General features: G+C 41.8%; 1 protein-coding gene across 1 annotated transcript; it reads right to left on the bottom strand.

Annotated features, from left to right (window-relative positions):
- Positions 1-9,757: 9,757 nt before the first annotated feature.
- On the bottom strand, positions 9,758-14,939 carry TSLP (thymic stromal lymphopoietin; the record flags this gene model as incomplete). The annotated part of the gene is made up of 4 exons (XM_084882119.1): positions 9,758-10,480; positions 10,794-10,973; positions 13,822-13,860; positions 14,775-14,939. Coding segments are annotated over 3 exons (318 nt in total), but the record flags the coding sequence as incomplete, so codon positions are not given.
- Positions 14,940-17,408: the final 2,469 nt, after the last annotated feature.

Here is a 17,408-nt window from a genome sequence, read left to right as displayed (position 1 = left end):
CCTGGAAAAAATATAGGAGCAAAGTTAAATGTTATCAGGATCTGTGGATTGAAGTAATACTCTTGAGTTCTTCTGTCAAGAGCAGACAGTAGACTCTAAAGAGGACTCTAAACACATTCTAGTGGGAAGTCTGGGCAAACGAGTAGAACTAAGAAGTGCTTTAGAATCCTGGAGAGGGCTGATTCTGCTATAATGGGTAGCAGAAACTCCACCTCTCAGTAGCCAGCTGTCCTAACAGGATGTGGTTTGAGCAACAATGTCTCAGCATGTGCAAGTGAACTGAAACAGCAGTGAGTGACTTTAAATCCAGGACCAAAGTTCAACATACAAATTAATCTCTTATTTTTTTTATTTATTATTTCCAGATGTTTTTCACTTATGAAAAGAAACTTAGCACCCTAATAAGATTTAGGACAAGCGACTTATATAATAAGTAAAAATGTGCATGTCTCTATTTGTACTTGACAGTAATGAGAAGTCTTACCAATTATATCTAATGAACAGAGGGTATGCGTAAATAATCTCCTCGGTTTCCTCCAGTTCTAAAATGTCATTATTTTATTATGAAGATGAGAATAACTTGTTAGCTCACTTGAATTTCTAACCTATGCTTTCTTAAGCAAGAATGATTTGTTTTATACTACTTGGAACACAAAAATCAAACATTTGGATATTTGGGTAATTAAAGAGCAGATGCTGATTGCTTGTTATTTGGTTCTTGACATGCTGTACTTACTTGAACTTTCATTTTTACACCAGATTTCTCAATAGCAGTGCATATTTCTACCCATGTTTGAGGGCATGCCTTGACAATGTTCAATATGCTATTTATCTGCAAATATTTATTCAGATTTAAAAAGAGAATAACAGCTTCTTATTACATGATTGGCTTATTATTTTATTCTAAGTTTATGCCTAATGCTGGATATTTTTTTTCTTGTTGATACATAATACACATCCAGAACAGTGTCTAGAAAAAAAGAGGTGCTCAATAAATATTTATCAGGAGGAAAAAAAAACCCCTACACTTAACTATATAAAATGCTAAAAATGTGAAATATTTCCTTCTAATAAACTGTGTATATAACTTTAGCATTCCCAATATGCATTTATGTTTCAAACTTGCAAAAAGATTTGTATCTTCACCCAAACTGGTTTGGCTCAGTGGATAGAGTGTCAGCCTGCAGACTGAAAGGTCCCAGGTTTGATTCTGGTCAAGGCCATGTACCTTGGTTGAGGGCACATCCCCAATAGGAGATGTGCAGGAGGCAACTGATTGATGTTTCTCTCTCATCGATGTTTCTATTTCTCTATCCGTCTCCCTTTCTCTCTTTAAAAAAATTAATAAAAAAGATTAAAAAAAAAAAAAGATTTGTATTCCTGCCCTTTGCCTGTGCCTTGTAGCAAATCCTTTGTGGATAGGGAAGGGAACATTTGGTTTGCTTTGGTCATCACACATGAGCTAACGTGATGTGCACTGTGTCCTTGCAGAAGCTTGAAATGCCACTGTATGTTTCTGCCAACTCACTTGCTCTTTTCCTCTGCACCAGAGGAAAGCATTTCCCAGACAGGGGCTGCTTTTTCAGGCTGGAAGACAAGGTATATGGAGAAGACCTGGAGCTGACTTGCAATTGCCAATTGTGACATGAGTGGGAATTAACTGTTGTTGCAAGCCTTCAGACTTTGGTGGTTGTTTATTTTCTCATCAAAACCTGGTGAAAGCCTATATGATTTCTGGAGAAATGTGTGAAAGTTATCACATAAAAATTAATTTTAAAAAAGATAGTTTGTTTTTCTTTATAGACGTAGTAAAGCTACATTATAGATTGGTGGGGGGGGGGGGCTGTACAAGATTCACAAATGATAAATATCCTTGATAGGATTTTAGAAAATTCAAATTATCTATGTTTTCAGCTGTGTGCCTAGGGGTGATACAAATAAAGGCTTCGTGAATGTTTGATGCTTGAATTAATGCAAGTTAATTTTTATATTCCTTGTATGTGTGTGTGTGTGTGTGTGTGGCAGGGGGAGGGGGAGGGAGGTGTGTGGCAGAGGCTTGTTGGAAAAGAAGCCTGTGGGGAACTGTGCCAGATGACAATAATATTAGTAATTTGGGGGTATGAAAATTTCTTTTTATTTTACATACCTGCATAAATAAAGGGCAGGTAAGCAAGTGGCAGACATCTGATATCTCATCTGATAGTTGCTGCTGCCAATTCCTGACTCACAATGGCCTGGAGAGTTTATTCTTTGGAAAAAGACATTTACATTTTAATTTCATTTTAATTTATTTATTCATTTGCTCAGCGTATCTACTGTAAATCCACTATATGTTAGATATTGTACCAGGATAAAGTATGAGCACTACACATAAGATTTAACCAGGTCTCCTTCAAATTCCACATCCATGTGGTCTATTTGCCCAATTATTCTGCAATTTTTCATATCTAAGATATATAAGAACACAATCTTTGTTCATTCACAATACAATTTGAAATCCCTGTCATTCCTCCTCCATAAGAATTGTAGGTAATGGAAGAGAGAGTGGAAGGGGAGTGGGAGGGGTCCTCGATGAGCACACTGAAGAAAAGTAGCATCTTAACTAGCATCTCCAAGGCTTTAATATTTGATGTGAGAGTTTACTGATCTTTTCTTCTGCAATGTCTAATCTCCCATTAATGCCATCTGTCTTTTCCATCTCACACATTGTAATTGGATTTGAGTCTTCTTTATATTTTCTGTTTCTTTAACATTTAGGACATATTGAAACATTTGTAAAAATTTATTTAAAATTCTTGCCTGTCCATTTTAACCTCTATGTGTGGATAAGTTTCTTTTCTTTTTTTCCTCCTCAGCATGGGTTCTACAATACTTCCCTATTTCCTAGGTTCTAGTCATTTTAAATCACATGCCAAACATAGTGTATTTTGCCTTGTTGCATATTCTTATTCCTATACATATTCTTGAGATTTATTATGAATTCAGCTGTGGTACTTGGAAACAGGTTGATCCTTTCAAGTCTTATAGTTAAGATTTGTTGCAGCTTTTAGGCTTGGTCTAGTTATTCTCCTATATTGAGATCACTCTTCTGAGCAGCCTTCTTTCCATTGCTACAATGCAGTCCTGGACAGGAAGCTAAAACTGAAAAGAGATTTACCAAACTCTGCAACAAGTCTTCTCATCTGTATAATGAAATGGGCATTTGGATACTTAATTTAAAATATTTTTTTTTACCATTTGTATTTATTATATACTTTAATTCTTATATTATAATAATTCTTTAATGAAGACCTCATCATCTCTCTTTCAGAGGTGCAAAACCTGAGACTCAAGAAAGTTAATTAGCTATTATCCTCATGTTTTAACTATTATCTTTAGGTTTAGGCACAGATAACTTTTACATAATAGTAATCAGTGAAACTTTATTAGTTTGTATTCTATAAACAATGGATGTCAAAAAACAGCTGTATTTTATTTCTATTTTCCTTTCCCCAATCTTTTATTATTATTATTTATTTATTGTCTAAAGTTTTACATATGTTTCCTATTTCCCTGCTTGACACTACCCGCCCCAGCCATTCTCACCCTGGGCAAGCTCCCACCACCCCAGTGTCTGTGTCCATTGATTATGCTAATATGCAAGCATACAAGACCTTTGGTTGCTCTCTAACCACCCTCTTTCCCCTACCATTTGTCTCTGGATCTATTCTTGTTCATCAAATTATGTTGATCATTATATCCCACATATGAGTGAGATCATGTGATATTTATCTTTTTCCTACTGGCTTATTTCACTTAGCATAATGTTTTCCAGTTCCATCCATGCTGTTGCAAAAGGTAAAAATTCCTTCTTTTTTATAGCAGCATAGTATTCCATTGTGTAGATGTACCACAGTTTTTTGATCCACTCGTCTGCTGATGGACACTTAGGTTGCTTCCAAATCTTAGCTATTGTAAATTGTGCTGCTATGAACATTGGGGTGCATATATTCTTTCTGATTGGTGTTTCTAGTTTCTTCGGACATATTCCTAGAAGTGAGATCACTGGGTCAAATGGAAGTTCCATTTTCATTTTTTGAGGAAAATCCATACTGTTCTCCACAGTGGCTGCACCAGTCTGCATTCCCACCTGCAGTGCATGAGGTTCCTTTTCCCCACATCATTTACAGCACTTGTCGTTTGTTGATTTGTTGATGATAGCCATTCTGATAGGTGTGAGATGGTGCCTCATTGTCGTTTTGATTTGCATCTCTCAGATGATTAGTGACTTTGAGCATGTTTTCATATGTCTCTTGGCCTTCTGTATGTCCTCTTTCTAAAAGTGTCTATTTAGGTCCTTTGTCCATTTTTTGATTTTTATCTTCCTTTTGTTAAATTGTATGAGTTCTCTGTAAATTCTGGAGATTAAACCCTTATCTGAATTAGCATTGGCAAATATGTTCTCCCATGCAATGGGCTTTCTGGTTTTGTTGATGGTTTCTTTTGCTGTGCAGAAGCTTTTTATTTTGATGTAGTGCCATTTGTTTATTTGCTCCTTAGTCTCCATTGCCCTAGGGGGTGTGTCCATAAAGATATTGCTAGAACACACTCATTTATGGATAATAAGGAACATTATAAATTGATGAACAAAAAGATAAATACAGAAAGTCACTTTGGGGGGGAGAATCCAAGATGGCTGCTCAGGCAGGCAACTAGCCGCAGCCGCACACAACAATTTCAATAAAATACAACTAAAATATAAAATGGACATTACCCAGAACTACAGGAAAGTCGACTGACTGGAAATCCTACAACAAGAAGCAAGGAGAAAACCAGAAGGAAGCGCGGAGGAGCTGGAAAAGCCCAAGGTACGGAGACACGCGGCGCGCGGAGAGGACGGAGCCGGAGAGGAGGGAGGCCGAGTGCCTGGCTGGCATTCCCAAGCAGGAAGCAGAGAAAAGTTCCGATTGTGCTGGGCCCAGCTCCAACTGCTCTGAACCCCAATTCTAGGCCAGACCCTGGGGACCCAGGCTCACCCATAGGGAGCTGGGCTGTAAGGCGGAACTCCAGGGAACGGTGAGAGGAGGTCCCGGAGGCGCACACAGTGCGCGCAGAGAAGGGCCGGCCGGCTGTACCTCGGGATTGCCCTGATGGGAAGGAGACAGGGGCTCCAGACTGCTCTGAACGCCACCTCCAACTCCACTTCCAACTGAACTGAACCCCAATACCGGACTCATTGGGGGAGAGCATAGACAGTTTGGCAGCAGGCGAAAATCGAGGGCACCTTTCTCTCAGAGGCGCTTGCAACAAGTACTGAAGGACCCTGAGTCTCAGGAGTCACATAGGGCGGGGCTGACAGAAGCCAAGGCTGTAGGCTCCACCCTGAAACCCCGCCCCATCAGGAAAGCTGCCTGCGAAAATGCCTAAACCAAATAGATCACAAACGAAAGAAATGGAAGACAAAAAGCGACTGGATATAGAGTTCAAAACCACACTTATAAGGTTTTTCAAGAGTCTCCTAGAAAAGGCCGATAAAATAAATGAGACATATGAGGATATGAAAAGGGATCAACAAGAAATGATAAGGGATCAACAAGAAATAAAGAATACATTGTCTGAAATAAAAAATATTTTACAGAGTCCTAAAAACAGAATAGAAGATCGCAAGAATCAAGTCAAAGATTTGGAACATAAAGAGCCAGAAGACACTCCTCTGCAGAAGCTAGAAGGCAAGAGAATCCAGAAAATTGAAGATGATGTAAGAAACCTCTGGGACAAATTCAAAAGATCCAACATCAGAATTATGGGGGGGTCCCAGAAGATGAAAGAGAGCAAGATATCGAAAACATACTGAAAGAAATAGTGACAGAAAACTTCCCCCACCTGGTGAAAGAATTGGACTTACAAGTCCAGGAAGCACACAGAACTCCAAATAAAAGGAATCCAAAGAGGACCACACCAAGACAAATCATAATTAAGATTCCAAGAGCAAAAGACAAAGAGAGAATATTAAAAGCAGCAAGAGCTAAGCAGGTAGTTACCTATAAAGGAACACCTATACGATTGTCAGCTGATTTCTCAACAGAAACCATGCATGCCAGACGGGAATGGCAAGAAATATTCAAGGTGATGAATAGTAAGAACCTACAGCCAAAAATAATCTACCCAGCAAAGCTATCACTCAGATTCGAAGGTCAGATAAAGAGCTTCACTAATAAAAAAAAGCTAAAGGAGTTCATCACCACCAAACCAGAATTATATGAATTGCTGAAGGGGGTTCTTTCAGAAGAGAAAGTAAATAAAGATAAAAATTATGAACAACAAATACGTAACTATCAACAAGTGAATCTAAAAACCAAGGAAACTAAAAAAAAAAAAATCTGAGGAACAATATTAACTGTTGAATATAATAGAATCAGAGGTATGGAAGGGGAGTGAACTGATGATTCTTGGGGAAAAGGGGAGAGGGAGATGTGGGAAGAGACTGAACATAAATTGTGCACCTATGGATGAGGACAATGGGGGGTGGGGAAAGGACAGAGGGTGGGGTGAGAAGGGGGGGGAAAAGGAACATTTGTAATAATATGAACAATAAAAATTTATTTAAAAAAAGTCACTTTGGAACAAAAAGGGTAGGTAATTACTATTTTTTGTGTGTAAATCAAAACTATACTATTGTTTTTGCCATATTGGCAAAAAATATATATTTTTGGTGTGCCACTGAATTCTACTAATTAGCTTATGTGTGTCATGATATGAAAAAGTTGAAAATTGCTGTAATAAAAGAATAAGAAAGGAACAACAACAAAAAAAAGATAAATACAGAGACAGTAAAAGAGACAGACTGTCAAATTACAGCGGGGAGGGTAGGGAGATATGGGGAGATAAGAGATCAACTGAAGGACTTGTATGCATGCATATAAGCATAACTAATGGACGAAAAATTCTGAGGAGGGAGAGCATGTATGGGAGTGTGTGTGTGTGGGGGGGGCTGGGGATTGGTAAGGTATAATACCTTATACACATATAATACCTTAATAAAAAATGATAGAAAAAAAGATATTGCTAGGACATATGTCTACTATTTTGCTGCCTGTGGAGTCTTATAGGATTTTTATGGTTTCCTGTCTTACATTTAGGCCTTTAGCCATTTTGAGTTTGTTTTTGTGTATGGTATAAGTTGATGACCTAGTTTCATTTTTTTTTTTTTTTTTGGATGTATCTGACTAAATTTCCCAGCACCATTGATTGAAGAGACTGTCTTCACTCCATTGTACGCTCTTGCCTCCTTTGTCAAATATTAATTGAGCATAATGGCTTGGGTCGATTTCTGGGTTCTCCGTTCTGTTCAATTGGTCTATATGTCTGTTCTTGGGCCAGTACCAGGCAGTTTTGAGAATAGTGGCTTGGTAATATAGCTTGATATCTGGTATTGTGATCCCTCCAACTTTGTTCTTCTTACTCTAGATTGATATGGCTATCTTTTTTTAAATTTTTTATTCCAGATGAATTTTTGGAGAGTTTGTTCTAGATCTTTGAAATATGCCATTGGTATTTTAATGGGGATTGGATTGAATCTGTAGATTGCTTGGGTAGTATGGACATTTTAATGATGTTGATTCTACCAATCCATGAACACAGTATGTTCTTCCATTATTTATATCTTCCTCTATATCTCTTTTCAATATTCTGTAGTTTTCTGAGTACAAGTCTTTTACCTCCTTAATTAAGTTTATTCCTAGGTATATTGGTGCAATGGTAAATGGGAATTTTTTTTTCATTTCTCTTTTTGTGAGTTCATTATTGGTGTATAAAAAAGCCATAGATTTATGGGTCTTTTAACTCTTTAATTAAGTTTATTCCTAGATATCTTAATTTGTCTATTTATGTAGAATTTCCACTTAGCCAGCCTTCCCGTGGTTCTGGATGATATTCGTTTTGTCTTTTAGTTGTAGTTTTAATGTGGTTGTGCGCAGCAGTATTTTCCGGCATATAAGACGACTTTTGAAACGAAGAAAAGTCAACCGAAAATTGGGGGCAAAAGACCAAAATTGCACAAAAATTACCTGCAGATCTTGACTGCAAAGTAAGTCTTTTCTTTGAAGTGGGGGGTAGTCTTATACAGCGAATACAGGCCTAAACCTATGTTTTAACTGTAAAATTAGGGGGTCGTCTTATACGCCAGAAAATATGGTACCTATGCCGCCATCTTGGTTTTCCTAAAGGAAGGTTTTTGAAAACAGGTATGTCCTGCTTTTGAAACAGGAAAATTGAACTGGAACATGTGGTGTTCCCTTAGGCAGGATGCAAAGGTGGCTTCCAGGTTCTTGTGCAGTTGGGTTGGAAGAATGAAACCACAGACAAAAGGTGGTATAGGAAAAGGTGGAAATTTATTGAGAAACAAGCACAGCCACGCAGTCTCTCACGTGGGGGTGGGGGGTGGGGGGAAGAATCCCTTTTTCCTAAGGTTTATAAAAGCTGCAGTTTTTTGTGTCTTCATCTCCCCTCTTTTTTTTTTTATAATATATTTTATTGATTTTTTACAGAGAGGAAGGGAGAGAGATAGAGAGCTAGAAACGTCGATGAGAAACATCGACCAGCTGCCTCTTGCACACCCCCTACCGGGGATGTGCCCGCAACCAAGGTACATGCCCTTGACCGGAATTGAACCCGGGACCTTTCAGTCTGCAGACTGACTCTCTACCACTGAACACAACCTATTTTGGCATTCATCTCCCCTCTTATTGGTCACTATAGCAGCTTCAGAGCTCAAACCTCATGTGGAGGGGTTCCCCTCTTCTTCTCCCTTTTGTTTTTCTATCCCCTTTGGCCTTTCTCTTCCCTCTCTGAATGAGTGGATTCCTTTCCTTTATTCATTGAATGTATACCTTTGGCAGCTCCCAGTCTTCTATGGATGTATGCCTTCTATGGATGTATACATTCACAGAATCAGCTGCCTGATTCTGTGAATGTATACCTTTGGGAAGCTCCCATCTTTGCAGCCCTGTGGTTCTCCCCATAGACCCCGCAATTCCTAAAACTTCCTAAATCTGCCTATTTTACCCCTAGCAGACTCCTTTTACTTTCAGCTACAGTTTGAGTTTCTCTTGATAAAAGCTTTGTCTTATTTCCTTTTGTATCCCCAGTACTTGGCTGGAGGCTTGACATACAATAGGTGCCATGTAAATGCTTATTGGATACATAATGTAAGCTTCTTCTTACCTGATAACAGGTAAAATGGACTTAAGGATATTGAACTTTCCCTTTTCTGTTGTTGCTCAGCAGAATCCTTCAAGGCAATGGTGGGGAGGAATTGGGGGAGGAAATTTTACACTTAAAGGACAAATCAGTGTTTTCCTATCTGCTCCTTATTGGCCTTGTGTGTTAGAGTTAGGTGGGTCCTTCCCACTGATATTCAGAGCATTGAGTCAAGGGTGAGTGAGAGGGTGCCTGTGGCCCTAGCTTGGATCAGTGCTCAAGAATAGGAGGATGAGTTTAACATCTCTTGTTTACTTTTGCCTCCTTTGTCTCTTCCAGGTGTGAAGTCCACCTAAGATACTAGGAAAGACTAGAGATATGATTTAAGAAAAGAAGTTTTGTAAAGTATCCTGATGCCACTTATCCCTAAATATTCTCTATATTTAGCACAAGGCAGGAGGGAAGTAGTCAATGGGCTCGAAGGATCAGGGGAGGGAAAGAGTTGCAGAAAAGTGAAGCCCCTAGAAAAATGTGTAGGTGAAAATCATCTACTGCATAAAATAACACATTCATACAAAATGAATTTGAGAATTATTTTATTAAGAAATGTATCGTCAATAACAAAATAATATGTACATTTTAAAAAGGGCTTACTGTTCACTTTGACCGATATCACCCCAATAAATTTAATAAAAAAATAAAAAGTGCTTATACAATAAATTAAAAATGTATTCATAAGTTTAAAAATATATATTATTTTAACTTTAACAAATGCACTTCTTCAAGATCTGCTTGCATATACCACTCTTATCTGTTGCATAATTTTAAAAATGTAACTTAAAATATTTTCACAATATTAATATGAAATTCTTTCAAATTGCTCCACTATATGTACAGCTTTTTTGTGTGTACCATTTTGCTTCTAAGTATTTCCTTCTTTTGTAAATTTTTAGTATGAAAGAAATGCCTGCCTTTTAAACAAAGGTTCATATGCTTTTGAGTTTAATTTTCTTTTCTTTTAGAAGGGAAATAGCTCTCCTCCTACTATACTTTTAGATTCTTCCCCTGAATAAGGCCTATGTAATTCCAGCTGAGAATTACTGTCACAAAGCCAGTGATTCAGACATCAATGCTACTGAAGTGTCCCTGACATTTGAGGGGTAGTATCTACCCCCACATTATAAACCAATATTAAACAATAAAAGTTTCAAAAAATAAGTTAAGAAACCCTTCTTTAATTTAAAAAACAAAACAAAAACTAGTAGTGATCTTTTAAATGTCACAGAATTAGCCTTCCATCTACCTCAGCGTTTTTCAACCGCTGTTCCGCGGCACACTAGTGTGCCGCGAGATGTTGCCTGGTGTGCCGTAGGTGCAGACAAGACAAGAATTTTATAATTTTTCACTATTTTGTTTACTTAATATTTCATAATAAAGTAATTATAAAATACTTTCTTTGTGTTTATTTGATTTCTATTCAAGAGAATTACTTTATATATAGTCAATATAGGCACAGAGTTAAATTTTTTAACATTTTCTAGTGGTGGTGTGCCTCGTGATTTTTTTCATGAAACAAGTGTGCCTTTGCCCAAAAAGGTTGAAAAACACTGATCTACCTAATAAGGATGATCTATTTTTTTGCTGAGAAATACGACTTCAATGAAGGTTCACTTTTGTCTCTATTAAAGACGCATGAATCGACCCCACAATCCTATTAAGTTTGAGACTATTTTCTGGCATCCATTTATTGTGTCTCCTCTTTTCTTCCTTTTCTTCGTTGCCTGGGTATTATTTTTCTGTGGAATAAGAGAATCAGTAATTAAAATTAATTGTCACTATCTTTAATGGCAGATTACACTGTCTTCTCTATGTAAGCCTATTTCTCAATGTATTCCCCTAACACCTGCTTACTGTCTGGGCCTGTGTGCTTTCTATAGAGGAATGCCTTCCCATTTTCCACCCTCTTACTCATGCTTCAAGGCCAAGCACCACCTCCTTTACAAGGCTTCTGCTAACTGCTCAGACCTTTCTGTTGGAAACTCTTCTAGTGTTTCACAGTGTGTTTAATTTATCTTGGCTCTCACTTAAATGCTTTTTTTAAATTTTATAATTGCATCATAGGTATTCCCCATAGTGATGTTTTATATATAGAACACACTGAATATTTGTTGAATGACTAAATAAGTGAATAAGTTGATGACTACATGATCTCCTTGACAAGATTGTTAAGTTCCTCTAAAATAGGACACATCTACATTTTCTTTACAGATAGAATTCAGGATTCCCCTGCCTTCAGTCCCTTCTACCATGGAGTTGTGCCACAGAAACCTGAAGGTTTTTCTGAAGAAGAGACTAAACTTAAAGAAAAAAGATTGCAATGATATTTTGGTGTTTTCCTCTATCTAAATTACTCTTGTGTAGTGATGGGCTGGATCTCCTAGATACACAATATTTGGGTCAAGAAAGGTTACCAGGTTATAAGCAAAAATCTTACTATCTAAAATTTGCTAAATCATGTCAGTATTATTGGTCTTAGGCTCTTTCTTCAGGATTGGGAGGGGGCTTAAATAAAGAGGGGGGGAAGAGGTCAATCAAAGAACTTATATGCAAAACCCATGGACACAAACAATAGTGGGGTGAGGGCCTGGGGAGGGGATAGGGGTAAGAAGAAGGTAGTCAATGGGGGAAGAAAGGGAGATATCTGTAATACTTTCAACAATAAAGATAAAATTTTACTTCAGACTCTCCCTTTCTTACTGTCCAGAACTTGATCTAGCCTGTTCTCTATGCTCTTCTTGTATGGATAAACTTCACTGTGGCCATCTGTGTAGGTTGACTAGAGTATCCTTGATAGAAGGCATAGAACCAAACCAGTTTCACGTGTAGCCAGAATCACCCTATGGCTTCAATCTCCAATCCCTAAAAAAGTGACAGCCTTGGCCACACAGACTCCTCAGTCTCCTGTGCAGACTGATAAGAGTCCGTTGGTTAATAGATAGCAATCATACATATCTGCACTTTTTTCTCTTTCTCTTTTTAAAATTTGTCAACCAGAAGATAAATTCTCTGCTTCACTTACATGATGAAATACTTACTGAGTGCTAGTTACATGCCAGGCACCGTTCCAAGTGCTTTTACTAATATTGACTCACTCAATCCTTACAAACACTCTAGGTGGGACTGTTGTTATGGTCCTCATTTTGCAGAAGAAATTGAGCACACCGAGGCTAAGTAATTTACCCAAAGTTTTCACTGTTCGAGATTATGGGGCTAGTTTTCAAAGTCAGGCAAGACTGTCTCCAGACTTCCTGCTCCTAACTCTGCACTACCGGTTCCATATTTAAAGTTATGCGTTCATTCAAATGTATATAACTGCACATGCAAAAGCCACTATGTAAAGAGGCAGCAATACCATCCATACAAGCAATTAAGCAAACCTAGGGAAAAGATTTGATGTATGACTTATTCTTTTAAGAAAGAACGCACAAATATTAAGCGATAAGCCCAAGGAAGACTGCTCAAATTGTAGAATGGGCAAACATCCCATAAGAAACCCATCCATACACAGGGACTGTGATTTTGAAGGGCTAGGCGGGAATTGGCATTTCGGCCAATAACCTCCCATGCTCAGGCAGCCAGGTGACATTCTGATGCAGGAGGCTCACCCCTTCGCCTAAGGTTTAGAACCGTAATTCAGTTAAAAGAATCAGAACCCCGGAAATTAAGTGGTTATCTGTCCACCTAGGACTACCTGACAATCTCCAGCTCCGGCTCCCTTGCTCTCCAAAAGATAGAACCAGAACAAAAACCTCAGACTTCTGCACTGCACGAACAGCCACTCTTGAATTCGAGGTTTAGCGCCAAGATGTATAAAAAAGCGAGAGAGCTTTTTAAAATTGCACTTACCTGCGTTGGGAAGTAGCCTGGGCAATAGCTTGTGAGCGTAGCTTCCGTTCTTGCTGTCAATCCCGCGGGCAGTGACTTGCAGCCGGGGGCGGGATGGAGGGTGAGGCGCTCGATCTTGGCGAGGCAGTCCGGCTGCTCCCAGCGGCGGCGGCGACGGGTCGGAGAAAAGGAGAACATGCCACGGGGTGGGGTTAGAGGTATGAAAAACAACGAAACAGAGTCGATAAGCGAGGAGCAGAAGGAGCAGCGGGGAGGTGGGAAGGAACCGGGGACGCAGCCCAGGGGACTCGGGTGGGGAGCGGGCTGAGGACCCCGCGGACGGGGACGCAGAAGGGGCCTCGGAGAGGAGCTGCCGGCGCGGGGCAGAGAGGAGGACTGGGTCCGAGTGCCGCGCCTGGGACTGCTGGGCGCCGCCCCGCCCCCGGGGGGAGGGGGGAAGGGTGTGCCCTGATCTCAGTTTCCTATTTGCCTTCCCTTTCGTGGGGGTGGGGGTGGGGGACCGGGAGCCTCTTCCGGAATCCCGCTGGGTTTCGAGAGAGAGAACTTCCTCGCCCTGAATTGGGACAGAAGTGGTGTCCCCAGCTGGGCACCAGCCCAGAAGTCCCGGCGGCCCCGGTGTCCTTGGCGGGTCGGCATCGCCTGGGAGCCCGGGGTCCCCCCTCCGGCCGGGGAACCCTCCCCGGGATGCCTGGCTGGAGCCTCGCTGGGGAGAGCCGGGCGCACTGCTCAGCTACTCACCTGGTCTTCGCAGCTGAGGGTGGCATCGCAGTGGGCACACTGGAAGAAAAGGGGGGGAAAGCATAGGACCAGAGGGTAAAGACGTGTTCACAGGAGAAAGCCCACCACCCTACTGTTGCTCCCAGGGATTCAAGATGCCCCGAAAGCAGTTTCTACTTCCGCACTTGTTTTCCATGCATCTGTTCTTGTCATCGACAACGTAGTGAAACATTAGGAATCTTCAGAGCTGAAGAGAGTCTGCTATCTGAACCAGTATCCAATGGATCCTGGTCCTGGAGAGGGACTCCTCCTCACCCCACCACAGTAGGCACACCTGTGCACCTGTGTACCCAGTAGGGCTGCGCCTGAGAGCCATGTGCCTCTTTCCAATGCCCACGTCTGTCCTAGAGCGAGCCATTCACGCATTTCACACACACATGATCTATCCAGAATTAGAATAATGAAGAGAATGGGCTACTCCTGAGTTCTAAACAATCCGAAGCCCATCTCATCCCATCACGGCATCCCAAGGCACCTAGAACACCAGACAGACCTGAAGGGCAGCCTGCCTGGCTAGGATTCAGCTCACAAGAATTCCCTCTTACTCCTCTCTTTTTCGCAAGTCTTCTCTTTCTCAAGCCTGTTTTTTTATTTTTTCTGCACCAGTGGAGCAGCACTTTAGCCCAGTATAGACATTCTTGATGGATCACATGTTACCTATTCGTATCCGCTCCTCCCCAGCATCTGCACACCTAAAGTGTGCCACCTAAAGTGTTCTAGGTTGTCATTTTAGAAGCAGGTATAGTTCAGTACCACTTGCAAAATTTTTTGACACAGTGCTGGGTCATGATCAGTTCCCAATATTATTTTTCTTTTTTTGAAAGTAAAACTGTGGTGTGTGTGTGTGTGTGTGTGTGTGTGTACCCTTCTGATGAAAACACATTGCTTTTTAAAAGGTTTTTTTCCCCACTTACCCTAGTCAGGTCTTTAGAAATGATTTGCCGGTAATCCATTCTAATCTTCTCAAAGTCACAATCAGTGAAGTTGCTGGTTAGCACCAACCCTACCAGTTGCAAAACGAAGATCTTCCTGAAAGAAACTGAGAGAACAAATAATAAGGCATCAGGCAATGTAGTTGAAAACCCAGTTCCACCCCAGTTTCACATTAAACTCTTTCCACCCACACTGAATTGCCTCTGGATCTACAAGGCCAGCCTTAGGGGCAAGTGCCCAGGCACTGACTACTCTGCCTCTCATCCCCAGTGTACAGAAGCCCGTATTCACCCATGCTGTTGCCTTAGGTTGGAGTCTCCCTGATGCTCCAGAGCCTTTTGGCTCCACATATATAATACCTAAACGCCTACGGGCCCTTTTCTCCTAGGCCAATGATTTTCCTTGATGTCATTTGCTTCCTTCATAGAATTCTGAATTGATGACATGAAAGAAAAAAAAATAGGACTAGCCAGATCTATGGAATTTTAACCTTAGTAAAATAAGCAGGAATTTCCCTTTCCTCCTTTGATCTTTGCCCTAAGTCCTTGATATGTGCCTTGTATGTGCTTTAAGAAGGAGATACCCACACCTTTCTCCTACAGGGCCATTTCCAACAAGCCCCTTTCTTGATAGAATGAATATATATATATATATATATATATATATATATATATATATATGTCCCCAAACAGCATCCACTCTGAGAATTAAGTTCATGCCATACACACTGAGAATTTCCTTTGGCCAATTTCATCTGTTGCTTTTCCCTCTCCTGTGGCCACTGAGAAAACTCATGTGCTCACTTAATGGGATGCTTTAAAGTGTGGGTACAACCTGAGGCTTGGGCTGAGTTTCCATGTGAATGTATGACATGTACAATAGTGACCAGAATTTTATAGGCAGGAATGAGAAAATGCTGAAATGAGTTGGGGGGGAAAGTCTGATGGTCAAAGCACCCTTAAAAACGCCAGGCTTTGGGGGAGAGGGGGCACGTCTCAGGGGCTATGGTCTCCTCTAGTACCTCCACAGGCGTCAAGAACTTCTAAAACTTCTAACTCCAGCGTCCAGCCACCTTCACAGTCTCATCCCTGAGGCCAGACGTAAGAGCTAGGAGGACGCCAGACTCAGGCAGTGGGACCAGCCGGCGCAGCGGCGGCGGGAAGGTGCTGTCCAGCGCGCCGCGATGATCCCAGAGGCTGCGCTGTTGCTAATCGGGCGCCCCACGCAGCAAGCCCGGACAGCTTTGCTCGCCTCGGGGTCCACGCTGGGACCTGAGCTCCCTCACCTGTGTTAGGAACGCGGGAAGCCACGAGGTGGAGGTCACGTATGGGAACTGGCAACCCCTTGTGAACCCGGAGTTTAAATTCAGGGAAGTGAGGGAGGGAGCGTGCCAAAGAGGATGCCTAGCTGCCTGTGGCTCTGGCAACAGCCAGCGGAGTGTTAAAAGGACGGGAGCCCGCCTCTCAGCAGGCTGCTACAGGACTAATCCCGCTCTCCTGGGCTTGACCCCTGGCCGCCCCGGCTCTCCTGACGCCCAGTTCTCCCCGCTCCCTTCTCCCTCCTCCCTCCTCCTCCCCTTTTTCCTGTGGGAGCCTGAAGAGCCCTGGTCCTTGGGAAGTTCCTAGTAGTCATCACCCGAGCCCCCAAGGCAGGGTGACCCGCGTGGGTCCTAGCAAATGTCACGGGCCACAAGGCACCACTTGAGCACAAGAGGAAGGGTGGGCAAGAGCGGAGGGGGAGAAAGCACAGTCTCCGTGTCGGGGGTTGGGACTGGAGCCAGAAGTGAATTTTTTTTCCATAGAAGGCGCTCCGGCAGCCAGCTGTACCAATACAGCTGGACCCGGTTCTCTGGCGAAGTCCAGAGGATAAAGGCTGTGGCTCTGCCAGCAGCGTGGGAAAGCCTCTGATTCACCCACCGCTGACCTCGAAGGTGGGCTTTCCTGGCCTCCTGGAAGTCTAGGGTTGAATGTCAGGCAGCATCCTTTGGTAAAGAAGGCTCCGTCCCCCCGCCCCCGCCCCCTTTACCCCCATCGCCAGTTTTTCAGGGTGTCTTGGGATTCATCTGTGGAGACATTAGGGGTGATCCTGGTGGGCAGCTGGACATTGGACAGGAGATGAAGACACGGATCTCCTCCCCAGGTGAAGATGTGCCAGCGGGGCAGTAACAGAAGAAAGGCGTTCCTGGCTGAGGTTCTGTTTCCATTTTTTTTTTTTTTCTAGGGTGGAACCCAGCTGCCTCCTTTCCTTTACTTCTCCCTTTAAAACATCACGTCCCTGGCAACTCTGAGATGAGGCAGATCAGGGTGCCTCCTCCTCCTCAGGCATTCTAGAGGACGGCGCTTAGACTGTTAGACGCCCTGCTAAGCATTTGTCTCCGGGACCCCCTATTTCTTTATCTGTAATTGTGTAACCTCTTACTTAAATCTCTCCAATTATACCACATTTCTGCTGAAAAACTCTTGGTAGACTCCCAGTTGCCTTCATCTCTCCCCTCTTGGCTCTATGCCAAGTATGTCAGGCTCGCAGGTGGCATGGAGCCCACAACGAATATTTTTGCGGCCCAGCCAATAGAACGGCATGTAAGAAACGCTTTCATAAAAATTTCATAAATTAAT

Source organism: Pipistrellus hanaki (genome assembly GCF_964339955.1).
Source record: "Pipistrellus hanaki genome assembly, chromosome: 4".
Lineage (NCBI taxonomy): Eukaryota > Metazoa > Chordata > Mammalia > Chiroptera > Vespertilionidae > Pipistrellus > Pipistrellus hanaki.
The sequence above is the reverse complement of the archived record's forward strand: the minus strand, read 5'-3'. Positions and strand labels throughout refer to the sequence as shown.